Genomic DNA, 27,230 nt, shown 5'->3' on the forward strand with positions numbered 1-27,230 from the left:
TCTAGGGTAGGGGGTCTCTGTGGTTTTGATCAGAAATGTCATTCTGGACCTGAGAAACTTTTTCTGATGAAAGTTTAATCAAAACTGGTATGTTGCCACAAAAAGTTTCTGTTTTGATGCATCAACATTTTCTAAGACAAATCCTCCCCATCAGTCTAAATATAAGCTGGTTGGAAGTGCCTGGATGTCCTCCTTTCTACTATATAGCAGTCTCTAGGAGTTATTATAAAAGCATGTTCGTGGTGGTCTGTCTGGATGAACACCATATACCTGGTTCACCAGTGTGTTACTCCAGTTCTGTGATGGTAGATGGTTATGATTAAATCAGTGGAGTTACACTAGCATGGAATTAGAGTAATACAGTGGTGAATCAGTCCTCATGTTTTTTAGAGTTATGCAATCCCACCTATTGTGCACAATGCTCCATTTTCCCTCAAATGGCTGGTGATTGCCGGCTGAGTAAGCGAGCATTTTCACAAGCCACAGTGGGATTTCTGTGACAAATTGGATAGCTCCCCTCTAGCTACACATGGGATCTGCCTTCTAATTTAGAAGACAATGAATCTTTCACATGTCCTACTTATAAAAGTCAGTCTCAATCATTTTTCAAGCTTCAAGTACGGTATATAATGCTTGAAAAGAAAAAGTTAGATTTCAAAGGCCTTCTGTAGTTTGCAAGCACTGTGCTTCAGTGTTCAGTTTTTCCCAGTGATTCCAGGATCAAATGATATTTTTAAAAAGTTAGGTACAGTTTTCTATAACTATTATAAAAGTATCCCTTGTAAAATAAGCAAGTGTTCATTAAAGTTAATTCCTATTGAGATTTCCTCCACACCAATAGCATTTTACCAAAAAACAAGACATTACTGTACAAGGGGACTAAATGTTTCAATCGGAAAGCAGAGACAATTGCAAAGAGAAGTAACCATGTACTGCAGTGCTTAGTAAGCTGTTAGGAAATGAAGTCACTTTCCCTTATTGTAGTGACATGGTTTGAGAGAATCAGTCTGTTCAGAGGCTATCAATGGTGCTGAACTACTGAGTGCAACCGGCGTATTCTGAGCTGGAACTAAATGTTCTTTTGTGTCTAAAAGCTAAAGGAGAACTCAGGGACTTAGTGGATAAAATACAGGAACTTTACCTTGAGTACTGCGATTGAAGGCTAATCTACAACCCAAATGACATGGGTTTGCTGCTGTCGTCCCCGGTGACCAACAAATTTGAACAGGCAAGTTTTATAGAGACAGTAAATAGAAGTTAATGGCTGAAAATCTACCCTTTGGTACACACACAATTCACAGCGAGGTTGATGGGAGACGTGCGTGTGAGTCTGAGGGCAGAAATTGTAGCCTCCCCATAACTTCTGCAGTGCCGATGAGCACCACTAGCACTTGAAATATGAAGCCTTCCTTTAGTGTTGCTAAAAGCATATCAAGTTTGTTTCTGGTGCAAGGGATTCAGCGTCTATCAAAATCAAGAGTCAAAGAGATTTTAAAGTTGGGTTTTTATTTATTTGTGAGGAATATGCTAGCTACAGTTATGTTTGTTTCAAGAAATCACAAAGTTGTATGTGCATGGTCTGATGTAGGCACTCTTTAGTGTTTAATAAGTCATTACATTTGGTGGATGAGACCACATTAACTTGTTTATGGTCAGTGAGCCCTGTCCGAAACCTGCTGTACCTCAATAATTCAGCACAGTATGTCTTATTTATGTACAGGTATTCTAGGATAGGGTGAAACCGAGTAATTTTTTATCTTGAGAAAAGAGATTTCTTTCTTTCTCAGGGAAGCATGCAGATCACTTTTGAACATGTAGCCTGATACAGAGAATTTCAGCTTCATCACAACTAGTCTTTAAATGCAATATATACAGATTTTATCTCTTCTAATAGATAATCTCTGTATATAGTATTAAATATATTAACTCTAGTGGGATTCATTTGCACAATTGCTTATAGATTCTTTCAGAAATAACGTTTAAAATGCAATCTTTTTCATGGTGCCATGCTTTTGCCTTGTTTTGCCTTGCAAAGTCAATCTTTCACTACTGTAAATTATGAGAAGTCAGCCTCTGGTGTGGAAAGCATTTCTTCTGGGGAAAGAATTCCTTTCATTTAGATGTGGGACTTGGCACTTCCTCTTTCAGTGTAAACGCATTGTTATTTTTCTTGAATGGAAGAAACATTCACAAAACAAAAATTGCAAGCCAACTGAGATTTCTGACCAGATGGAAATGGCACAGATTTCCTGTTTGTGTTATTTCTTGCCATAAGCATTAAGTAAAGGTCAGATCATGCAGTATAATTGTCACCAGGAGTTTCTTTGCTTGTGTGGAAAGCAAAAGTTTTACCTCATCCTTCCAGGTAATATTATTTTGTTTTGTTTTTATTGCAGCTTAATACTAACAGGAAAATTTAACAGCTAAAATTTCCTGACAAACTTTGACATAAACAGTAAAATTACTACATAGTAAATCGCAGTTTGTGCAAACTTCACCAGGTTTCCTGTTGAATTCAGAACTGAGGATCTTTCATTTTTACAGTGTGTAAAAGAAATTAAAACCAAATTGTTAATATTTTTACATTTTTCGCAGAGGCTGAGCATCGTGGTATTTTCATTTTTAGCCGTAAAACATATGTGGTTCTTTATTGTAGAGGGTAAATTCTCTAGTGTGAGCTATAGATACATTTTTTTCACAGTAATTGATCGTGGTGAGTGATGTGTTCCTGGTTTCAATTTTTCAGACTTCAGCAGTAACACAGCGGATAAGTCCCTGCTCCACGCTGACCAGCAGCACTGCCTCACCACCAGCCAGTAGTCCCTGCTCCACCCTCCCTCCAGTCAGTACAAATGTTACAGCCAAGGATTGCAACTATGGGGCTGTTACCAGCCCTACATCCACTCTGGAAAGCAGAGATAGTGGTATCATAGGTGAGTAGTGTTCTCTCTCTCTCTGTCTCCCCTCCCCTACCCCCAAATACTAACCTAGGCAATGATTCTGTGTATTTGTTTAGCAGGTGCTGCTTGAGAGTAAGTTTTTGGGTCTGTCTTTCTGCTGTTAAACAGGACATGTTAGCATGATTCAGATTTATACCATTTAAGTGGGTGGGAAGGATTGTTTCTTTTTTGAGTGCTGGTCCCTATTTGTATTCCACACGTAGGTATGCATGCACCTAAGAGTGGAAAATCTTGCAAGTAGTGTCCATTGTTCTGTGCCTGTGCCCTGGATCTCCTTGTGTTCAGCACCACTGGTGTATGGGGATGTGCGGACTGACCGACTCTCCAGTTCCTTCTTACCACTAAATGGCCTGAGTCAGAATTCTCTGACGCTAGCCTTGCATTGTCTTCATCTCTGTCAATATAACTGTATATAGTTTATTGGTGTTGTATAGTGTTTTATAATATTTTATTCAATTAGTGTAGCTTAGTTTTCCCCACCCTGGGGACCCATCTCCCCCTTTCGGGAATAGGACTGTGTCCAGAATTCCAGGATTTAAAAACTACATCTGTTGTCCTCACTCCTTCTCGATCAGCGACATCACCAGCACTGCCTTGGCAAGGCGCATATCTCCACCAAGTGCTGGATGTGTCACTCTTTCCCACCCTGGACCTGAGAGGGATGAAAGCTCTGACTGAGGAAGCACCTCCCAGAGAAAGCCTTGAGACCCCAATCAGATCCAGGCTGGGGAGACCCTCCTGTACACTGGTTTCAGTTCTCAAGCAGCAAGAGCTCTGGAGCAGAGGCTAGAGCAGATGACTCTAATGACCCGTTGTTTCAGGCTTCCTGTGCGTGTAAGGGACACTCTCAAAGATATACAATCCTCTAAGCTTCCTTCCAGGAACAGGGATCCCTCCCCAATTCCTTCTAAGTCAGGTGAGTTTTCACATGCAGATCTGAAGGACTTAGGTCTGCCCAAGCCTCCCAACCAGCAATGGAAAGCACACAGGAGCAAAGCTCCAACAGTACTGGCTCTGGTACCGACATTGGTTGCCTCTAGCAAGGCAAAGGACCAACATCTGCCAGTATCAAACGAGCTCTAGATAAAATTAATGGAGATATCCCATCTCCTAGAACTGGAAGGGACCTTGAAAGGTCATCGAGTCCAGCCCCCTGCCTTCACTAGCAGGACCAAGTACTGATTTTGCCCCAGATCCCCAAGTGGCCCCCTCAAGGATTGAACTCACAACCCTGGGTTTAGCAGGCCAATGCTCAAACCACTGAGCTACCCCTCCCCCCTGGGACACTGTCTCTGTCGGCACTGGTCAGGATCCACCAACCACTGAGTCTGTTGTGGCACTGGATCCGGTGGAACCAACACCTAGGACCCTTCGTTCTGCAGCACGGACTCAGACATATGCTACCCTAGAGGATATCTTCTCCTCCTGTACTTACGTAATGCCTTTCACCAGGCTGCATCTCTACTGTCTGCAAGCCTCACTCGCTCTAGTCAGTATATACGCCAATCAGTCACAACATGAACACTGTAGTTGTACAACAACTAGTAATGGGTGAAACATAATAGATAGTGACAATCCCCATTAATGTTAGGGCTTCACTCACCTGCTGGACAAACCCAGAACACAAGTGCATTGGAGTCTCTTTCCGACCTTCCAACCCCAACATCCCTCATAGACTGGGAAGCTCACATGGGTGGTCACATGGTACAAGGTACGTGGACACCTCGGGAGGCCAGGATGCATATTAATCTCCTGGAACTAAGATGCATTCCTCCCATTCATACATTCCTGACATGTACAGATAACATCAGACAACATGATGTCCAACTTCTGCAGAAACAAATGAGGGGCAAAATCCCTTACACTGTGCATAGAGGCAGTTGACTTACAGAACTGGTGTTTCAGGAACCACATCACTGTTTCTGATACTGTACTTCCCAGAGCCTCAGAACTCATTGGCAGACAACCTCAGCAGGCATTTTGCCACTGATCACGAGCTGGAATTACACAGTTAAGTGATGAACATCTTCATGCAGTGGGGAATGCATCTTGGGACCTGTTTGCCTCCCAGATTGACAAGAAATTCAAGGTATATTGATTCAAAGCAGCTCAAGGGGCGTTGGTGCAACTGTCCTGGACAGGCAACGTAACATATGGGTTTCCTCCATCCCACTATTATCCCAGGTTCTACGGAACATTTGTCAAAACAAAGCATGAGTCATTGTCATCTCACCCAGTTGGCCCAGAGATTTTTGGTTTCCAGACCACCTATGAATGTCAATCCATCAGCACTTAGTCTTTCCCAGATCTGCTGGCTCACGAGAACCGCAGGATCAGAAATTCTAACCTGGACTCGCTTCATCTCATGGCTTGGCATTTGGATTGGTGTCAGACCTAGAGTGTTCATGTTTGGAGACCTAATAGTTCAAACTATTCATAATCACAGCAGGAAAGATTCTACCAGAAAATGTTTAGAGCCTGGCGTGGATAGAAAAATGTGGATCTTCATCTTCCGGAATCAACCGCGATCCAACTTGCGATCCGCTAGCCATCTTTTACCTGTATCCGCATCCACACCCAGCAGCAAGCTGTCTCACAAGGGCTAGCGACGGGGTGTGGGGGAAAAGAGTGAGTGGGGGGCAGGGTCTTGCAGGGAAGCAGCAGTGCGAGGGTGGGGACTGGGAGTAAGGGGCAGTGTGGGGGTGGGGTCTCGAGGGGAGGGCGGAGGGAAGGGGTGTCGCATTGCGTGCTGCTCCTGGAGGCTCACGAGCAATGGCAGATGGCAGCAGCAGTGCGTGATGCATCACAGTGGGGCGGAGGGATGGGGCGCTGGGGCCCCGCCTGCTCCAATCCCCGTGGCCGGGCCCTGCTGCCCAGGAGCTGGCGGGCCGGGAGCACGGACAATGCTGCTGGTCCAGGCCATGGTGGGAGCGCTGGCACTGCCCGAGGGGCCCGAGCTGCTGGACCGGGAGCGGCATGGTGAACCAGTGCTGGCCAGCCCTGACTCTGACCTACCCCCAGCTGCTGGCCACCGGCCGTGAGTGTGTTGTGCCCCCCAGGCTGCCGCCACTGGTGAGTAAAATCCTGTGTGGCTGTATCTGCATCCGATCCACTATCTGCAAAAATGGTCCGCGGATATCCGCAGATTTGCAGGGCTCTAAAAATGTTATCTAGCCAAATGGAGGCAGTTCTCTATCTGGGCACAACAGAACCAGTGTCATCAAGAAGGATGTTGGTCAATTGTAGAGAGAGACTCAAAGAGCTCAATCTATTTAACTTAACAAAGAGAAGGATAAGGGGTGATTTGATTATAAACTTTATCTACATGGGGAACATATTTAATCATGGGTTCTTCAGTGTAGCAGAGAAAGATATAACATGATCCCATGGTTGGAAATTGAAGCTAGACAAATTGAGACTGGAAATAAGATGTACATTTTTGACAGTGAGGGTAATTAATCATTAGAACATTTTACCAAGGATTGTCATGGATTCTCCGTCACTGACCATTTTTAAATCAAGATTTAATATTTTTCTAAAAGATCTGTTCTTGGAATTATTTTGAGGAAGTTCTATGGCCTGTGTTATGATCACAGTGATCCATTCTGCCCTTGGAATCTACCTTCTCATTTTCAAGACACTGGGTCTTTCTCTTCGCTTGCTGTGGGTCTGCCTATCAGCAGTTAGTGCCCTCCATTCTCAATAGTTAGCTATTCTATATTTCATAAAAAGAAAGTATTGCTATCTGTTGCTATAGCAGAGTGAGCAGGGGACAAGTGATATCTTCTCTGAGACTCTGTAAGCGAATTTCTAACTGTATCCTCCTTTCCAATCAGTTGGGGCATTTCCCTTCCCCAAATGGGTTAAGAACCTATTCCACTAGAGCACAGGTGAGCTCAGAAGCATCTCTTTGAGTTGTGCTTATGCTGGACATTTGTAAGGCAGCCACCTAGAATTCCATCCACACCTTCATGAAGCATTTTGCTTTGGTCCAAGCCTCTTCTGCTGGCACAGCCCTTGGAATTGTAGTATTACAGACATCTATACCATCTGCATCCTCGTACCTCCCTCCTATTTCAGTACTGCTTGCCTGTCATCCGTATGTGTAATACACACAGAGATAAGCACTTGAAGAAGATCCAGAGAGCAGGCGTAGATAAGCGAACACTACTTGTAAGATTTTTCCAGTTTCTGGCACACACACAATGCATGTGAGTTATTGTGCTAATTTGGTAGCATAGCAGGCTTGGGCGTCCTATAAGATGTGAAGAAGGTAAAGATGGTAGGTTTGGTGCCAGACAGTAGCCTCCCACTTAGGAAACAGGTCCAGGTCCTCCTAGTTAACATGAGTAAGTTTAGATAAGTGAACAAAAACCAAATCCTGTTTTTCTGCCCCTTTCTTCCCTCACTGGCAGTTGCTCTGTGGCCATCATTACAAGCGAACTGTCACTGTCCTAGGACCCCGGGCACATTTTCAAGGTGCAGATCTTCTGTTTGGCATCCCCTCCTCAGAGGTGCAGCCACCTGCCCATTCCTTAGAACGAATGCTGACTCCCCAGACACCCGCCCCCCATCTACCCAATAGCTTAAACACACCATCTCCCAGAACTCCAGTTTTGCGTTTTTTTGAGCCCGCAGTTTGTCTCCTCAAGGGGCACATGAATAGTGTAATACATATAACACAGAGAGAGACTTTGCACAGAATTCTAAAACCACTGCTATTTACTTAGTTGCACAAGAAAGACACAGATCGACACAAAAATAATAAACCCTACATGCATTTCCTTGCCTCTGTTTCCTTATCACTCCAGCGCACTCTTTGGGCTGGGGTCAGAGTTACCTGGGGCTATTCCGAGTCCTGCTGTAGCGCATCGCTTATGTTCTGAAACATGGTACCTTCTCTGGTTGTAACCAGTCTGCAGTTAAACAGGATACTCACCTCTGTCCCCACTATGAAAGTAAACCGTCTGCGAGCCTCTCTAGTTTATATCTCCCACCACCAATACCTTTGTCTCTTTGTCCTACTGGTAACTACTGAATAGACAGTGGTTGAGTTCTAACGACCCACCATTGTCCCTGGTACTAAATGCTTAAAGGCTTCTCAGCAATAGTGAACACAGAGACAGACATTTGTGATTCAGCAATTGCCATAGTCACAACTGCATAATAACTTCATAATATCAACCAGAATCCATATGTTGTACAGAGCTTCCTCAAATCATCACAGTTGCATTAACCTTCCTAACCTAGCAGTGTTGCGGCTCATGTTTTAGAGGAATTATGAGAATTGCCTTGGGGCAGAGGTGTTCTGGTTTCATAAGCACACCTCTTTTCCTCCCAACAACAGCCTGAGCCTTCCCATGAGACAACTGCTTCTCTCACCTTAAATCCTCTTTCTGTTTTATATTCAGTGTGTCCAGCCCCAGTGTTTGGCCACTGCAAGGACAATATTAGCAAGGGGACAGTACCTTGGACTGCAGAGTTTGCATGCCCCATGGCTGATTCTCTGTGGCCCATACCTGTGACTTTTCTGAACCTTTAGGAGAGCAAGCTTCCACTTGTGCTCCCAAAAGTCTGTCTAGTTTTCTTTAGCTCAACCATTGGCAAGACTTGCCTCAGTGAAGAACCAGGATGACTTTAACACAGAATTGCATGGTTGCGTCCCTTGCGTGCATCTGTCTAGCAGATTTTTAGTGACTGTTTCATTAGTGCCCTCTGCATATTGCAATACATGTTTAGATGGGAGAATTTAGAATACAAATGTGTATATTTTATTTCAACTCAACACCTGCAAAGATGCAGTTGAAAGAAAAAGAATTTCTATGTAAAATCAGATGGGATGTTTCTGGCTCAGTAGCTCTTTGTCATGTTTCAAATATTGTATATTCTTCCTGCTAAGGGAATTCTTTTCCCTTTCAACCATCTATATATTAAAAAACAGGATCATAATTTAAGAAAGTTAGTTTTTCTAGTCATTGGTGTTTTGCATGATTGGTCAGGAAACCTGAGTTTAATTTCAGCTCTTCCACTTCCCAGAACCGTTGTTTGTATTACTTTTGCTTGCACATTCTTGTAATGAAAATGTAAAAAGTACTCTGAGTGATATATCACTGTGGGTTATTGAACTCTATATGGAGTTACTGCACAATCACATGTAGTTATCTATTCCCAGTGCTTGATAGTCAGAATCTCAGTCTGTCCAATTGCAACATCCCTATGAAGTATTGTGTTGGGGGATCACGGAGTGTCCTAGTCCATTATCAGACCTGTCAGTTAGGACCAGGATTTGAGCACTCAAGGAATTAGAAGGCAGTGGAGCTTGCAAAGCACCAGTGTGGTGTGTTTTCATCAGTCTTTGTTGCAAGCGATGTGTGCTTCTATGTGCTATGTCATTTTTGTTGTCTGTAGTGGTTCCATCCATCCCCAGATGAGAGTGAGTTGCAAAATCCAACCTGAAGGTGTTGAAATTGCACATTGCCACAGGTAGAGCTGTTCATCTCAGAGGAATAGGTGAAGTCTTCTGGTCAAGTGAAGGTGTTTCTCACCATTGTGGCAATCTGTATGTAGTTGAGTAGAGCAGTGTAGAGTAGTGAGGCATCTAAAATGATCCTAATATGTCACATCACCTTGATGATCTGTGAGTTGATGACCTTAGTCATTGATGAGGCTAATACGTTGGAGAGTTGAGCAGAGTTTTTCCATTGCCTACCAACAAGACTTCTGTTTTTCATGGGTTGACTTTGAGTCAACTGTTTTTCATAGAGCAGGCTGCAATAGTGGGATTTTTCCCACACAAAAAAAAGTTGCAGGAAAAATCCCCTTAAGGAATTTTTCTGGCAGGAAATTCCAGTTTTCCCATGGAAAATTTTGACAACTGTGGGAAATCAGTAAAAAAAAGTGGAAGGGGAATACCTTAAAAAGTGAAGGTGTCACTTTCTCTCTTCCAGTAACACTTTCAACCCTTTGTTACTATTTTCTGACCAACAAAATTTGTACAAAATGTGGGGAAATGGGTTTTTCCCTACTTTTTCATATTTTCCAAATAATAATTATTAAATATTTAGCAGGAAATTTTGAACAAGGTCTGATTTTTCCATACATCTGCTATTTTCTCCCAGGCAAAGGACATTTTGGGAATTGATGTTTTTTTATTAGCATATTGGTGAGACCTGAGTCCGTGATGTCTCATAATCACTCTGAGAGGCGTAGTCTACATGACTAACAGTACTCTGGAATTCTCTTTAGTACAGAATGTAGTGGATAGAATGCTCTGTAGACAGGAATCAATCCGCTCTTCACCCAGATCAATCTGTTCACTGCTGCAGAGATCCCCGCATGTCAAAAGGTTTTTGGTCCAAGTGGCTCCACATGCTACTTCAAGAGTGTAAATCTGGAGAGTTAACGTATTGAGATAATTCCTTTTACAAGTTAATCATATCCTCCTTCACCCTTATTCACGATTGGAAGAGACCTACATATTTCCCTAGAGGTCACACAGTTCTTGAGTTTTAGTCCCTCCTCTGATTCCTAAATTGGTGCATAGATCTATTATCTCATCTCTGCCCTGCCTTAGGCCGGTATATTATTTATATAATATTCACGGAAGACTCTAGATTATTTCCCTGTTATCACATTATCATATATGATTCTTGTAAAATCTCTTCATCTCAATGCCTTGATGTGTTGGTTTCAAATGAAACAAGGCAATACAGTCATGAGGACATTATTGGCATTCCATTACTTCTTAAGAATGCCACTAACATGCATGACCATTGTATCTCGTACTTGCACAAAATACAGTGGTTCCGAAATGATGTTCCAGAGAGTGGCTGGTCACGTGTTACTTGCTAATCTTTCTTGTTTCCAGCTGCTAAAGACATCTAACCATAAAATCAGTACTTGCCTAATGTTACTTTTTCACATAAACAGATGATGTAGATGCCTTCGGGAGGTTCTCTTTGTGATCACAAATTGGGGGACGAGCAATTGACAGGATAATATGGATCTCTGTTAAGATATAGTCCACACTATGTCAAAGGTCATTTCTGAGAGTCTGGCTTAAGCCAACAAAGCCCAAGAAATACACCTCTACCCCAATATAACGCTGTCCTCAGGAGCCAAAAAATCTTACCACGTTCTAGGTGAAACCGCATTATATCGAACTTGCTTTGATCCGCCGGAGTGCGCAGCCCTGCCCCCCTGGAGTGCTGCTTTACCATGTTATATCCGAATTCGTGTTATATCGGGTCGCGTTATATCAGGGTAGAAGTGTACATAATCTTGTTATAGTTAGTATGGTAACACCCATTCTTTCATGTCCTCTGTGTATATATATCTTCTTACTGTATTTTCCACTGCATGCATCCGATGAAGTGGGTTTTAGCCCACGAAAGCTTATGCTCAAATAAATGTGTTAGTCTCTACAGTGCCACAAGTACTCCTGTTCTTTTTAATCAAGGCTGCAACTTTTTGTTGTGCTTAGCTATTATTATATGGTGTAAGGAAATCTGTACGGTCTCATATTTTCTCTCACCATAAAATGTCTAGGCGTCCCTTAAAAGGCATGTTATCCATGTGATTTGATGGTCTCTGTGGTCCCAGTTGTCAAACTTAAAGGGACACATTTTCACTTTATGCATCTAAATATCTGATTTTAGGCACCAATGTAAGGAGCCTAAGTAGGAACTGAGGTGCCTAAATCAGCACTTGAGTGCATAAAATGGAACTTAGGTACCTAAGTAGGGACGTAAATGCCTAAATTTAAGTACTTATGTTTATAAATTGGGCCACATGTAACTATTTGTTCCACCCATGCTCTTTAAGTTCAGTCCTGTCTGCTTTCCTTGTTTACTCCTTATTTCCACATTTTTTAGATTGTGCTCCTCAGGTTTTACGTCTAATCAGTGTGAATAAATGACCATCTCATGCTTACTGAGCCCCTGAATAAATTGTATTGCTTGCATTAGAGTAGGTTACTTTGAAGTCTTATGTTCTCCAGAAAATACAAGGTTCAGTCTGTTTAGCCTTTCAGTATAATGAATATTCTTTAAACTTGGAATCCTCCCAGTTCCAGCCCTCTGCACCTTTTTCAGGACATATCTGTTCCTCTAAATATCTGTTTCGAAAATGGAAATCCCTAATCTTTTCGTGTAGATGAGTATTGGTGACGAGCCTTGTATGGTAATAATATCACACTTACTGGGAAAGGGTCCAGTCCCACACTTCATATGAAGGGAAACAGCCTATTGATTTTCAACCCACCTCCTCCCATTCAGTGGGCAGTTTATCTAAGTAAGAGATGTAGGTTGATGTAGTAGAACCTCAGAGTTCGGAACTCCTTGGGAATGGAGGTTGTTTGTAACTCTGAACAAAATGTTATGGTGTTTGTTTCAAACGTTTACAACTGAACATTGACGTAATACAGCTTTGAAACTTTACTGGGCAGAAGCAAAATGCTGATTTTAACTATCTTAATTTAAATGAAACAAGGACAGAAACCGTTTCCTTACCTTGTCAAATCTTTTTTTAACTTTCCCTTTTTTTTCTAATAGTTTACATTTAACACAGTACTGTATCTGTGTGTGGGTTTTTTTGGTTTGTTTTTGTTTTTGGTCTCTGTTGCTGCCTGATTTCATATTTCCAGTTCCAAATGAGGCGTGTGGTTGAATGGTCACTTCATAACTCTGGTTTTCGTAACTCTGAGGTTCTACTGTACCTCAAAATTGTATTATGTCCTTTATTGCTTTATCCCAGCTTAGATTTTTACTACAACTGTTAATTAGGATGATGGCATAAACAACTTTTAATTAGCTAAAATATTGAGCATATCTGGGGAAAGACAAAATTTCAATCTCAATTTTGAATTTTCCTGGCTTCTGTCAGTTTAAACTAGCTCATTAGTGTTTGTACATAGTTATTTTCTGGAGCTGTTTTTTCTTTCTTTCAGAGTTGTTATAGTTTCTTATATGAATAGATATTTGGAGTCTCTTAAAAAACGCCAACAGATTTAGACGCTGATAGACCATAACAATTATCCATCTGTCTTTCATAGCAGCTAAGCCCATGTAATAAACTTTCTCATTATTTTATTACAAAAGTACAACCTATGATGTAACCATTTTTCTAAGTAGCAACTTGATTCTTTTCTTCTAAAAGCCTCAGTGTCACTAGTCCATATTGTATGTTAATGACTTGCAGAATTTTTATTTAAAAAATACCTTGAGTGTGTTCTATGATGGACAGTGTTGTTGTAGTTGTGCTGGTCCCAGGATATTAGGGAGACGAGGTGGGTGAAGTAACGTGTTATTGGACCAACTTCTGTTGGTGATTGAGCACAAAAAAGCTTGTCTCTTTCACCATCGTTAAGTACAGCCACAATTGAGAGAGAGAACTGCATTCTGCAGTTATAGGAAAAATATCAGAGAAAGATTTATTTTTTCTGCTATCATAGGATGCCCAATTTTATTTCAGTTGCTTTTCTTATAGTAGCACCAAAACCCCAATAAACACAAAATTGAAGTTGTAAAGGAAAGGGGGAATTAGGGGCAGGAGGGAGAGAGGAGAATGCCAAAACCAGAGAGAGGAGCACTAACCCTTTTTCATGAAGCGACGGAGTAGCTGGTGAAAATGTTGACCTAATTTTAACCCCTGAATAGTTTCCAGGTTTTTTTTGGCTCTCATAATATAAAAGCAGCCAACTGTTAGTGTTCAAAGACTGCTACTGAAGAAAATCTGGTAACAGAATCATGTACTTTTGAAATCTTCTACATCACATTCCAACAAGAAACAGACTTTTAAGGCTCAGCTACTAACACCTTAACTATGATAAAACACAGAGAGATTTCCCAACTATCTTATGCAAGACTACAAAATAAAATATAAATCTTCTCTAATGGAATACAAAGCATATCAAATTGGTAGCAGTCTGCTAGGGACATAGCATGTTTCAAGTCAGTGTTTCCCTAAATATTTTTTAAAACTACCATTTTGTGTTTTGTCTCTTTCTGGGAAAAGTGACATTTGTGGCTGTGCTGTCTAAACCATCAGCTGTTGTGTGTGTGTTTCTTCCTTAAAGTAAGGCTCTGTGGTGATCTACAGTTTATTCCCTGTTTAGTTATTCAGTTTTCTTGAGTGAGATTTTGGTAAATCAGGTAGAAGAAAAGCATATGACACTGAAATAGCTTGAAAAAAAGCCCATGAACTGTGCACATCTCTTGCAGTGCTGCAGCAATAGGGTGGATCTGTCTAATTCCACATAGGCAGTTGTCTCCTCTTAAATTTTGCAGGATTTTAAATGAAGAGCTCGAACACTAAGCGAAGGGCCCTCATTCCAAAAGTTACTCTGGTGTAGCAGCTTTCATGCTTGCTGTTCTTCGTTTTGTCCTCTAGACTTCTTTATATCTAGTTGCATGTTGCTACAGATAAAAATAGCTTTGATAATGAATTCATCTAGAGTGTGTGCTAAACAAGATAGATGATACAGACAAGCTGGGTCTGTTTGGGAATAACTAAATATCTTAAGGACTAAAGAGACACTAAAACGACACTTCAGCATAAAGCCAGATTAAATATTTTTTTTGTTTGAGAACTAAAAAAACTTTGAATAATTCTAGTTTTGCGATCAGTATTTGTTAATGGTCAATAAATTTCCTAGAACTGCACAACTAAATTCTTTTGAGCACCTCAATAAAGGACCTCCATAAAGGAAACAAGTAGATGTGAAGGATCTAATTTTGAAGAATGCTGGGCTTTTGTACATTACAGCATCTGAATGTTGAAAGTGATGGCAGTGGTAGTTGTTAGATAAAAAAGGACATTATCTATCAGGTTATCTAATCAGGCGTGAGGGGAAAAAATCAGTGGGGTCATGGATTTGCTATCAAGTTAAATACAACACATATCACTTGAGGATACTGACTCCATTAAAAAGCACAGATTTAGTGGAAAGAAAACTGCATTTAATTTGTGTGTATTTATGGCATCATTTGTGGGAACTGTCAGGGTTGAGAGGTCTAAACAATCTACCATAAAACAAAAATGATTATTAATAAAATGTGTATAGTACTGTACAGTTACAAAATGTTTTCCAAACATAGATTAAGACACCATTCCTCCTACGAAGAGCTTGTTAGTCCAAGAGGCCAGTTCTGCCTCTTCCGAACATTGAGTAATGCCCTACTCCATATATAGTCCCATTGAAGTCACTGGGATGGTTTATGGAGTGAGGTATTACTCAACATGAGTTAGGATGGCAGAATCTGGTCCTTAATAAAACAAATAGGTCAACAGATCAGAATAGAGAAATTGAGTGAGGGGATTATTAATAAGGAGAAGGGAAGAAGGAACACTTGAAGAGCAGGGCTGGCGGAAGAGGGGAAGGGCATGTGGCATATGAGGATGGGGAGATTATTCCAGGCGTACAGCATGATAAAAGGAACAAAGATGAGTGGGAAAAGAATCTGAATGAAGCAGTAAATTGAGTGGACTGGGCAGAAAGTTGCAAGAGGAAGAAGTAGTGATGCCAGCTCATGATTTTATCCTGAATATTGCAATGTTTGATGTTTTCCTTAAAGTTCCAGCTGTTGGGGACGTGATTAGATGAGAATCTCAGCTTTCAAAATGAAAGGTCAATTTCTAGCCTTCCTGGTTGCAGAGAAACACTTGATATCATGACCCAAGTTGTACTCTAAAAACCCCAAAACCAAAGGGCAAATAAAAATCAGTCACATTTATTTTTGAAAATCTTGTGTTTTTTTAGACAATCTCATTATTTTAGTGGACGTGACTCATGATTTTGGGGTTGACATTTCTAAAGGAGGAAGAAATTAGCAGAATTATTGATGGTACAGGGACAAGTAATGCCTTTGATGCAGAGAACAAATCAAGAGATTTGTTCAAGAGACAAACAAATCAAGACATGTGGTTAAATCACAGAGAGAAAATTATATTTGTCTAAATGACCTCAGTAGCTGTGGTCATCCTTCTAAAATCCAAAATTCTCAGCCTCCCATAATAAACATAGGGTGTGGAGTCAGGTAGAGAGAGTAGAAAAATAGCACCTGGGATTTATACACCTCTACAAATGCAACAAACTCTGTGTCCTGGATAATTTGATGATGAATCACTACTGAAGATTTTAACTCTGAAATAACCCTTGGATTAGATATTTTTTTATTAAGGACATGTTTAAATCATATTTTATAGGATATTTAACTTTTCTTGATTGATCCTGTAAGAGGGTGCATCTTCGCTGCTGTCTTCTTGCCCTGCAGAAATTGTGTAGACTCCATTAGTTGTGCAGTCACAGTGCCTTTTATTTTGAGTTCCCTCCCCCAATACCACCACAGTCCCTTGAAACAGTCTATTTACAATATATTCTGTGCTTTTGGCCCTCTCATCAGGACCTGAGGGGAACAGAGGTCTCCCTTCTCTGAGGCCTTTGTGTGAATGGACTCAACTAACCCTGTTCCCCCATCCCTCCTGGCACTTCCTTCCTCTTTATCAGATTTGGGCTGATGGGCTAATTTGCTCTGTATCCCATTCAGCCCATGAGCTGATTATCTGGTTACCTCAGTCAGCTTTCTCTGGGGGACTAATTGGTGTCAGAGTGCAGGCTCACCTGTTCACTCTGAGCCTGCACTCTGTCACAGATCCCCTTTAATTGCCATTAGTGTTACTGACTCCTGCTTGAGGTTTGGGTTCTTGGTACTAGATTTGTTTTAAAATATATAATAATAGACATGACAAAATATGCTTAAACTATATATTTGCTTCTGCACATGATAAACTCAAGTAGAAAGTAAGGACTGTTTTATCTCATTGCCCTGGTATTTGCAGCAAGTAATCTATGATATGAGCCTAGGCGTGTCTTTCGATGCAGTAGTGCTGTGGGGTTATATCCAGGCCTTACATTTCCAGTCTCGATCTCAAGCATGAATCCCTGCTGTCTTTGATGCATTAAATTCATTCTGCTCATCTGCTGATTCATTAGGGAATTTAAAATGTAGAGCAGAAAGGGTCAGGATGATGCCACTATCAAGGTATTTTCCATAATATTTCAAAACCCTTTGTGTACTTGCTGCCATTTATAATATTGCCTTGAGGCTTGAAACTGAAATTGGTTTACTTGTTTCATATTTCTCTGTCACACACAGACTTTCTCTTTCAGGACAGCATTGCTTATTTGTATTAGGCCACAAACCTTTGATTTCATTTTAACAACGTGACCATTACATCACTTGTTTTAGAGGAAATTAAGCACACAGAGAATTATGGGAACTTTTAACTCCCTCCCTTGACTAGTGTTGGTTTAAAGGCGCTGTTCTGGAGAAAGAAACCTTTGCGTTTCCTGTCCTGTGACAGCTCCACAAGGTTGTATGCTGCATTGCTATGGAGGCCATGACTGTTCTGAGGGGTACTTTCTCTGGCTGCGTCATGCTGCTTCCCAGCACTGCCACTGTCCCACAGGGAAAGTCACAGACTCTGCCTACCCTAGGGAGGTTGTGGAATCTCCGTCTCTGGAGATATTTAAGAGTAGGTTAGATAAATGTCTATCAGGGATGGTCTAGACAGTATTTGGTCCTGCCATGCGGGCAGGGGACTGGACTCGATGACCTCTCGAGGTCCCTTCCAGTCCTATAATCTATAATCTATGATTCTATATGTGACAGCCTCGCTCACAAGAATGATGTGGGTGACACTGATGCCCTTAGATGGATTATTTTGTGGCTGGTTCACTGAAGGCTTGCCTAAACTAAGATAAATAAATGGAGATATCCTATCTCCTAGAACTGGAAGGGACCTTTTGAAAGGTCATTGAGTCCAGTCCCCTGCCTTCACTAGCAGGACCAAGTACTGATTTTGCCCCAGATCCCTAAGTGGCCCCCTCAAGGATTGAACTCACAACCCTGGGTTTAGCAGGCCAATGCTCAAACCATTGAGCTATCCCTCCCCCCCTTACACATTTATTTTAAAATGTGTAAGCTAACATGTTTTAAAACTGTAGCATGACACGGGGTAAGTTATATTTTATCACACCTACCAGCTGACATGTTAAAATAGGCTTGGTCCTAGGCTTTATGGTTTTAGCATCTAATTTAAATGTGGCTTATGGGGTTAGGTACCTCGAGATAGCTCACTCTTTTTTTAAAAAAAAACAACAACAGTTTTTCATAATCTAGACATATCCTAGGTCTGTATGTGTTTGAATATTATAGCCGGTGCTGGTAATGCCCACCATAGTATTAGAAAACCACGTTCCATTTTAAGCCTCTATTTCCATATGCTTCGAAGCCACCTTCGGGCTGAAATCTTCTAGGCATGCTCTCGGCCCAGGGAAGAACTGGAAAGTTTGTCTAATTGTCGATTGTTTTCAGTGGGACTGACACCATAGGCTGCTGACTAAAGCCATTATATTCCTCATCCTTCAAACCTGTCAATGGGTCACATGCAATCAAAATGTATGATGAGTAAACAAAGTATGGAATGGGTTTGTTGCATGTCAGGCCATAAGTGACAGATTTTAATGGCTTTTAATTTATTGTGTGAATTGAATAAACCAGTGTTTTTTTTTAAAAAAGAAAACCTGAAAAATAGAAATGATATCACCTGCAACCCTAAAGACTCCCCACATGGGTCAGACCTTTATCAGTTGAGCTCTAGGCATAACTGTTGTCTGCTATGTGGAGCAGCCACTAGAAGCAAATTACTACATATTTTGTCAGTGGTTCACATAACTGAATGCTAGACAGCAGTAGAATGCTAGAACTGAGGAATCCTGAGTTCTATTCCTGGCTCTTGAAGGGAAGTGTCATCTAGTGACTAGAGCTGTGGTTACAGGCAGCGTAGCAAAGCACACAGATTTGGCAGAAAGCAAGAGTGTGCTTGACACTTCACAGACATTTCTGAATACAAGAGTCCTGTCCTAAATAATCTGGTTATATTTGTGAAATTCACTGCTCCTTGGTTGTCTCATCGCGCAATTTGTTTAAACTAATGCGCTGTAGGTGAAATGGTCCTAGAACACATGCATGTTCCTGCAGCCATCACATGATTAACACAGTCAAGCAATTTAACATAAAAATGTGTCCCTCTTGGAAGCAGATTCCTCATTGTTAGGATTTCCTATTCATTGGCTATAGCAGCTGTGAAAGTTATAGAATCACAGTTAAGAGTTACACAGCAAATAAACCTCTGGGGATTTACACTAAATACTTTGTTTATGATTTCTTTAATCTAACCAAAGTAGTGTTATCAGGGGAAATTGTTTGCATAATTTGGAGGGTCATTTTAACTATAATCTGATGCTTTGATTATGGGATTTCTCTCTCTCTCTGCATGTATAATTATATATAAAATATCTGGCAGAAAGATAGTTATCTACAATGATGTCATTATGTCATTCTGTGTTTGCTGTAATACAATTCCTCTTCAAACTATTTCCAGCGGTATCTTCTCCCCAAAATGGGAAAATAAATAACTTGGGCCAAATTCAGGCCCAGTGTTTTTAACATGGACATGTTTGCACTTTAATGATGCAAAGGCAGACCTGTTCTGGACCTGCATTATATCTGTCCCAAGACTGCATACCCAGTCCCCATGCAACTGCATGTGGCGATTACTCCCGCAAAGCACAATTAATCCGCAGCAGGGTGAATGTAAGAGATCATGGGGATACGTGCTTAAACACACTCATCTTCTGAACCAAGAACCTGTCCTGGATTGCTCTTGCTGCAGCCCTGTCCATAGGAGAGTTTAGACTGTGAATTCAGCAGTTTTGGGGGAAGAATTGCTTCACATGCTTCTCTTTTTGGTTGCAGGTATTCCCCTACTGCCTAAACACATCCCAAGCCTAAATAGCTTCCTGTATATACAAGTCTTATTAACTTTTCTCCATGTAGTATTACATTGAGACAGACTCATTTGACGTAGACAGTGTGACTTTTCTGAAATAGAACTATGTTCTCTACAATAGTGATTGAGAAGTGGTAATTTCATAGCTCTGATTGCCTGTGGTAGGCACAGCCCGTTCGCTGCACCATTACTTATGTTTTAGTTCTCCTCGGAGACATGCACTGCATACTAATTCAGGATGCTGAGTTTTAGCAGTCTTTTTTTTTTTTTTGGTCCTTTTAAATAAAATTTAAATAGTTTTGCTTTAAAATAGCTCACAGAACGGATTAAAGCCATAGAGCAATTGATTTTAGCCTGCATAGTAGTACTTAGATCATCCAAGACCATTCAGAAGGTAAATTAATCCACAGGGAACAATCCCAAATATCTGAGTCAGTGAAGAATTTGCACATAAAAACAGCTTGATTTTAAACCAGTGAAAACTACATTTCAAGTATACACAAATTAGCAGTTAGGAAGGGGACCTTCAGGGTTTATTCTTCATTTTCTGTTGTTGCCTCATTTAAAGCAAGATTATTGCTAAAGTTCCTATCTGTCAAGATACTTTGTTTTCCACAATTTGCGCTATTTGGAGATTATTTCCCTACGTTGATGATGTTTCTGGAAAGATTGATTGGAAATACGTCTTTGGCAAAAATTAATTTTTACATAAATACATGGTACAGTATGTCTCAGCAACACAAACTGAGACTATGAATTAGAGATTCTAGAAAAGGCAGCTGAAAACATATTTCCCAATAATTAAACAGTGTTGGGGGAGGGGATCTGCTAACAACATCTGTTTCTTGTTTGATCTCATTTTCCCATTTTAACATATAAAATTGTTTTCCTGACAGAAAATATATATTTAAATGCCAACAAGAATATATCAAATATTTAGCATTCCTGTAGTTGTTTTGAACTTAAAAATGCTTTACAAACATTAACTAATCCTTGCAGCACCTCTCAGATAAGGAAATATTACCCCATTTTACAGAGGGAAAAACTAAGGTACAGAGTGATAAAGTGATTTGCCCAAGGTCCCCAATGAAGTTAGAGTCAGACCTGTGATTAGAACTCAGCTGTTTCTGACTCTGTCCTGTGCCCAAACCACTTGGCCACACCTTGTTAGAGGTTCCACATTCTTTTTGAAATAAGCCCGTGGATCTTTAATCCAGCCAGACATTTTTATTTTTTTTTTACACTCATTTTACAGTGCGTACTTTTCTAAAAGGACTTCAATCCGTTCTTGTTAAAGGAAAGATCATCTATGTCATGTCTTTTTTCTGAACAGTTCAAAGACAAGTGGGATCTGCAGAATGGTGACGTTTCACTATGTCATGGTGCACTTAATTGCCCTTTGCACTTGTAGGAGTATTAGATGGTCTCCTTGCAAGTTCCCTTTTGGTTTTTAAACACTTGAAACTTGCAAAAGTCAGAGAAATCAAGTGACAGGTAGCTCTTGTGACACTAACAGGCACAGTAACTTCTGGGATGGCATCTCTTTTGTCTTGTTCAGAGTACAATAGCTTCACTATTAATTCCTTCGGTTGTCTTTTTTCCCCTTGTTATGATGCTTGTGACTTTATTTATAAATATTTAGCCCTGATTCTCATTATATTATCTCCCTACAAATATTAAATGTCATTATCAGACACAATGGGCCAGATTAATCCCTGGTACTTCCACTGAAGCTAATGGATGTTCAAAATGCTATTATTTGGGATGCTGTGGTTCAAATTGTGTAAGAAAATCCATTAAAATCCTTTTTTGTGAGATGAAACTGTTCTCTTTACGAATTTTGCTTTAATTTGAAACTTGGCATAGAAAGAGCTTAAGCCTGAAAGCATATGCTTCTTTGGAGTAATTTTTTGTTTGTTTTTACCAATATAAAAGAAATTAAACCACTCTGGTTGTTGTTAATGAGACCACATAGATACAAGCCATTATGGCTTTCCATATCTTTTGCTTCAGAAATGGTCTTTTGTGTGAATGCAAGGAGAAAAGCCTCTTTCAGAAGACAGGGCATTATCATAGAATATTTTGGAAAACATAAGTGTGATCTTTGTACTGTAAACAGAAAGTGCTTAATTCATGTTGTGTTGTCCAGGGCCCTGTGGCAATAGTTTGTTGCATTTTAGACACATTAACATAGACTTTAGGTTTGGAGAAGTAATTACAGTGGTTAAATGGAAATGAAAGTATTAGAGTTTCAATGGAGGAATGGTTTATAAAGTTATATTAGTTATATTTATAGACATTTGAGGCATAGGAAAGTTCAAGATCAAGTTGGATATCTGGTTTCCTGACAGCACAGGATGGGTGGAGGGTGATGAGTTTAGGTTGAGAATTTTCTGCCTATCAATTAGTAGGATAGCAGTTTGGATACCTGGGGCCGGTTAAGACCTGATATAGTCAGATGCCTCCCTCCCCATTGATTTAAGTGGAGTAACATGCACTTATATCAGATCTGAATTTGTCCCATTCACTTGAAAGATATTGAGCAAAGTTTAAAAAAAGGGGGGGGGGAGGGCTTTTGCTTTGGCAGTATCATAGTGGAAGTAATACCTAAAGTTGAAGTCAAAAAGAAAAAAAGGAGGAGACCATGAAATAAACCCCAACAACGTAGCACCAACAGTGTAATCCACACAGTAAAAAGGTGAATTTATGTATTACCTTTGAAGCTTTATAAACTCTGTTAGAAATCAGATGTGACCGTAAGGGTTAACATTTATACCCAGTTGATTTTTCTAAAACAAGTATGCTGCTGTCCTTTGTTATACTCTGTAGTTGATTATCACAAGCATTTTTGATAAACTTTAAACTGATACAGTTTGACTCACTGTATATTAGAAGAAAATGGAGACAATGAGCAAAACTGACTTTGTATTTGTTCTTAATCGCCTTTATTATAAGTCTGTGGGATTGTGTGTTTGAACAAATACAGTTATATGTAGCATTTTAATACTCGTGATAACTGCAAATGCCTTTTAGTAATGTCAAACAAAACTTTTCAAAGCAGTAAGTAGGACAGCTTCACTCGGTTCTATAATCTCTGATTTATGTGAGAATGCTGGAAAATATGATCGGCTTTATTTTTGTTATTTTCATTGCACATATCGTCTTATATTGTTATGTATGCAGCTACTTCTTTCTTTATTATTCATCTCTTTTTTTATTTGTTCCTTCAAGCAACTTTGACAAGCTATTCTGAAAACATGGAGCGCACTAAATATGGAGGGGAGAGCAGCAAAGAACTAGGATCTGGAGGAAACCTGAAACCTTGGCAGTCTCAGAAATCCAGCATGGACTCCTGTTTATATCGCGTAGATGAAAATATGACCGCCTCCACCTACAGTTTAAACAAGATCCCAGAAAGGAACCTAGAGACGGTTTTATCCCAGTCTGTGCAGTCTATTCCACTTTACCTTATGCCACGGCCAAATTCAGTAGCAGGTAAGAAATGATTTATTTACTGTTAGATCAGATCAAAACAAGCCATCAACACAATCTTTTCATTTACTGTTTTCATACAATGTCTTTATGCAAAGAGAAGTCTCATCGCCTCAGGAAACTGCCATTGGGTATGATAATCTTCCATTTCTGTCTGAAATATCATTTAGAAAGTGAAAACCACTGAAGGAGGAGTACATTTTCCTCCCGGTTAGTTCAGCAATCTAGGCTCCCAAAATCCGGTCTTTTTAAAAGTTTGTGGCCATCTGAGAGTGATCTCAAAATCTGCTTTAAAAAAAGTTTAGTTATTATTTTTGATTAAATGCCATCCCAATACTAACCCCAGCCTCAGTTCTAAAATAATGCATAATTTCCAGGCATAACATTTTCAACTCCAAATTAATCAGCAGTAATAATATCAAGAGCCTTTTCTGCAGTTCATAATTAAAACTTAGGAGGATGGGGAAAGATATGTGCTGGCACTTAAAAAGCAAAGCATCACAATATAAGAATACATCTTAGAAAACGTTAGTCTCTCTTCCATATTGGCTGCAGTGGGAGGGAGCATACAGCAAGATTTCTTTCACAGTTTTCAATTAAACAAGATACGTAAGCATCCATTAGAAATTAGAATTATGACGAAGTTTGCATGTATTAACAGTTTTTTATAGACTTCAGAGCTAAAGGGACAACCATTGTCATCTAGTCTGACCTCTCTGTACAACATAGTCCATAGTGATTTTTCCCTACCTCGTAAGTGAATTCCATCAAATCCAATAACTTCTGGTTGAACAGAACATAACTTTTGAGAAAACATTCAACTGAAGCTTGACGTCTCCAAGTGACGGTGAATTTACCACATTACTTATCAAGCTGCCGTAGTGGTTAATTCCCTCAGTAAAAACAACAAAAAGTTGCATTTTATTTTTCGAATTTCAGCTTTCATAACTTTATGCATTTAATAAACATGGGAATTATAGTCCTATTTTGGGAAACCAGCATCTTTTCATAAGGCTTTCCATCTACAAATAGCTATACTTGGCATCCTAGCTTTCCTGGTGGGATTTTTCCCTGAATATGTTTTAAATGTATATATCTAATATATATATAAAATAATCGCTGGACGAAATGCTATGAACTGTGTTGTGCAGGAGAGGTCAGATTAGATGAAGATGGTGGTCCCTTTAGCCTCAAAATCTGTGAAACACTGTTAAACAATACATAGATATTTATTTCGCCTGTTAATGTTTCCTGAAAGTGCTGGTGAAGCATGTCTGAACCTTAATTTTGAAAATTAGAGGCCAAAATCATCTCTATTTCCTTGAAGGTCTGGTGTTTGAAAGATTCCTAAATGATGTTGCAATATCTTGTTATAGCATTTAACAACCTCTCAGCTCCTTCCTTAGAATTCTCTTCACTGGCAAACATGAAAGAAAGAAAGGATAAGATTTAAAATATATTAACCTAATTTAAAAGCTTTTTATAAGTATTCCTCCTCGCTTGCTGTCCTCCTCTGCCCTTTCTTCTGGATTTTGTACCATATCCTAGTGTAAGGAAAATGGGTGAATAGCTGCCATCATCCATAATGTTGGAGTTGGAAGCCCATCTGCAATTCAATAAATACAGGTTAAATTTTGTGTTGAACTGGCAAACATATATATTTTGTCAATCCTGGTCCCTGCAGGATTCTTTAACTGGCTTGCAAAATATCAATGATGGACTCATGCACCTGGGATACTGTGCATCAAAACTGTGTGTCTTGCCAATGCAGGCTGTACTATACAACTGAATAATATTTATGGCCTAACACTCCTTCATAGTAGAGTTCATTGGATGCTAACGACTAAAAGCAGCTGTAGAGATAAGAACTTATAGCTGCTAACACCTGGAGGCACTGACTATTGTGGTACCACCTCGCACCTACTTACAACTAAAAGAACCTGCTACCCAGTTGGGAATAAGAGTTGGGAATCAGAGTAAGTCAGGGTGGCAAGAATATGACTAGAGACTCTGGTTGAACAACTAAAGTTTGTTATGGAGAAGTTTAATCTCTCACATGTGAAACCTCACCTTTGTTCTTCTCCCATTGCTTCCTTGAGTTCCTCCTTCATGCTGTCATTGTTTCTACATGCAGTGCCTAGCAAAATGGGGCCTTGATCCATGATTGGTTCCACAATACTACAACTAATAGTTGCGCAGAATGCTGACGATCCAGTACTTGGTGTAATTATTATAAATAATTTATTGTAAAATTATAGTAAAGTTTTCAGGCAACAAATCTGACCAAATATTTTTTCCAGGTTGACTGACCTGCTTATTTGTGTGTATTTGGGCGGTACCAGAGGTTAGCCAGGCTGGGTCTAATACGCTATTTCAGTGCTAATCTTCCTAAATAACTAAAGCAGACAAGTTTTGTCTTCTTGAAACAAGCTTTGGATTTACTTTGTAAGCAAGCACTTTACTATAGTTCTGGGAACTAATGTGTGGCGGTGCTTGTCCCAGAAGGTGTTACAGTATCTTTTCAAAAAGTTCCTTTGCAGTCTACAAAAATCTGCATGAAAGCATTCTCTAATTTCACTCATCTACAAGCAGCATTTATTACTATTTAATGAATACCTTCATGCTATCAGAAAAGCACAAAATGAAGAGGAATAACTCAGTAAAGCAAAGTAATTCTCTTAATAAAACATCATCCTAGTCTTTCAGTACTTTGTATGCTGCATCTTTGTATTTGGTCAGAAATGCTACTTTTTCACAAATATTATTGAAGGAAACTTCAATAAAAAATAGTCTCCCGGACCACTGAAGGGTCATGTGTATGATAATTTACTGCACTAAATGTTCTATTCAGTGGAGCTGTACATTCAGTGTTTTAGCGGATCACTCAAATTAATGGGTTACTGTACATGTGATATACATTTTTTTCAAAGGTCCAGTTGTGGGAATATGTAGAAGGCTTCTTTCACATGAGCTCACTAGGCGCACATAGGGTGACCAATTATTGGTGACTCACTGCATGGAGTATAAAAATTGATAAGCAATTTTATGGTACTAAGGCAGAACCAGCTGTGAAGAGCACTGCGGCTTTGCTATGCAGTAACCATTAAGAAATAATTAACAGGCAGAACAAGAGAGATTGAGCAGCGAAAGAACAAGAAGAAATGTTTGTCATCTCACTGGGCCAAGGAGCCTAAAGTTGTTGGGGTTCGATTTAATTTATGGAGAAAAATTGTTACTTCATCTGCTGTTGGTTAAAATACTACTAATAAAAATAACATCCCCAATCCAAATGGAAATAGCTTTACAATTAAGCGACAATGTTTACTTAAGAAGGGAACATGATAAGCAAATAAGGAAAGATAAACAAGAAATAACTGAAACCAGAATGCATTGGAGAGCATCTGGGGGTATGTCTACACTGCAAAAGAACACGCATGGCAGCAAGCATCGGAGCGTGGGTCTAGAGACTTGGGTGTATGGCGCTCATGCTACAGTGCTAAAAATAACAGTGTAGACGTTCCTGCTCCAGCTGGAGCTTGGGCTCTGAAACCTGGCAAAGGAGGTGAGTCTCAGAGCCCAGGGTTCAGCCTGAGTGGAGTACCAGCACTGTTTTTAACACCGTAGCATGAATCTGTGTCTGTAGACCTGGGTTCTGAGACTTGTTGCTGTGGGTTGTGTTTTGTTGTTGTTGTTGTTGTTTTTTGCAGTATTGAGATACCCTGGAATGTCCTATGGGGCAATTTTGATATTAATTTTATTATTGTTGATCTGTGATCCTTCAGTGCCATTCCAGTGACTGATATGTGCCACTGTCTTCCCTTCCTTAGGATTAGGGTGACCAGAGAGCAAGTGTGAAAAATCGGGACAGGGTGGGGGGTAATAGGACCCTATATAAGAAAAAGACCAAAAAATTGGGACTGTCCCTAT

At 40.0% G+C, this 27,230-nt stretch overlaps 1 protein-coding gene across 9 annotated transcripts in view; it reads left to right on the plus strand.

Moving 5' to 3' along the window:
• TANC2 (tetratricopeptide repeat, ankyrin repeat and coiled-coil containing 2) overlaps window positions 1-27,230 on the plus strand; it is a 610,881-nt gene that overhangs the window by 443,451 nt on the left and 140,200 nt on the right. For all 9 annotated transcript variants that reach the window (XM_054014274.1, XM_054014267.1, XM_054014275.1 and 6 more), the window contains 2 exons: window positions 2,747-2,933; window positions 23,043-23,306. In XM_054014274.1, the coding sequence (XP_053870249.1) occupies window positions 2,747-2,933; window positions 23,043-23,306 (451 nt within the window). The remainder of the gene's footprint in view (window positions 1-2,746; window positions 2,934-23,042; window positions 23,307-27,230) is intronic.

The sequence above is a fragment of the Malaclemys terrapin genome, chromosome 25, assembly GCF_027887155.1.
Source record: "Malaclemys terrapin pileata isolate rMalTer1 chromosome 25, rMalTer1.hap1, whole genome shotgun sequence".
NCBI classification, from domain to species: Eukaryota; Metazoa; Chordata; order Testudines; family Emydidae; genus Malaclemys; species Malaclemys terrapin.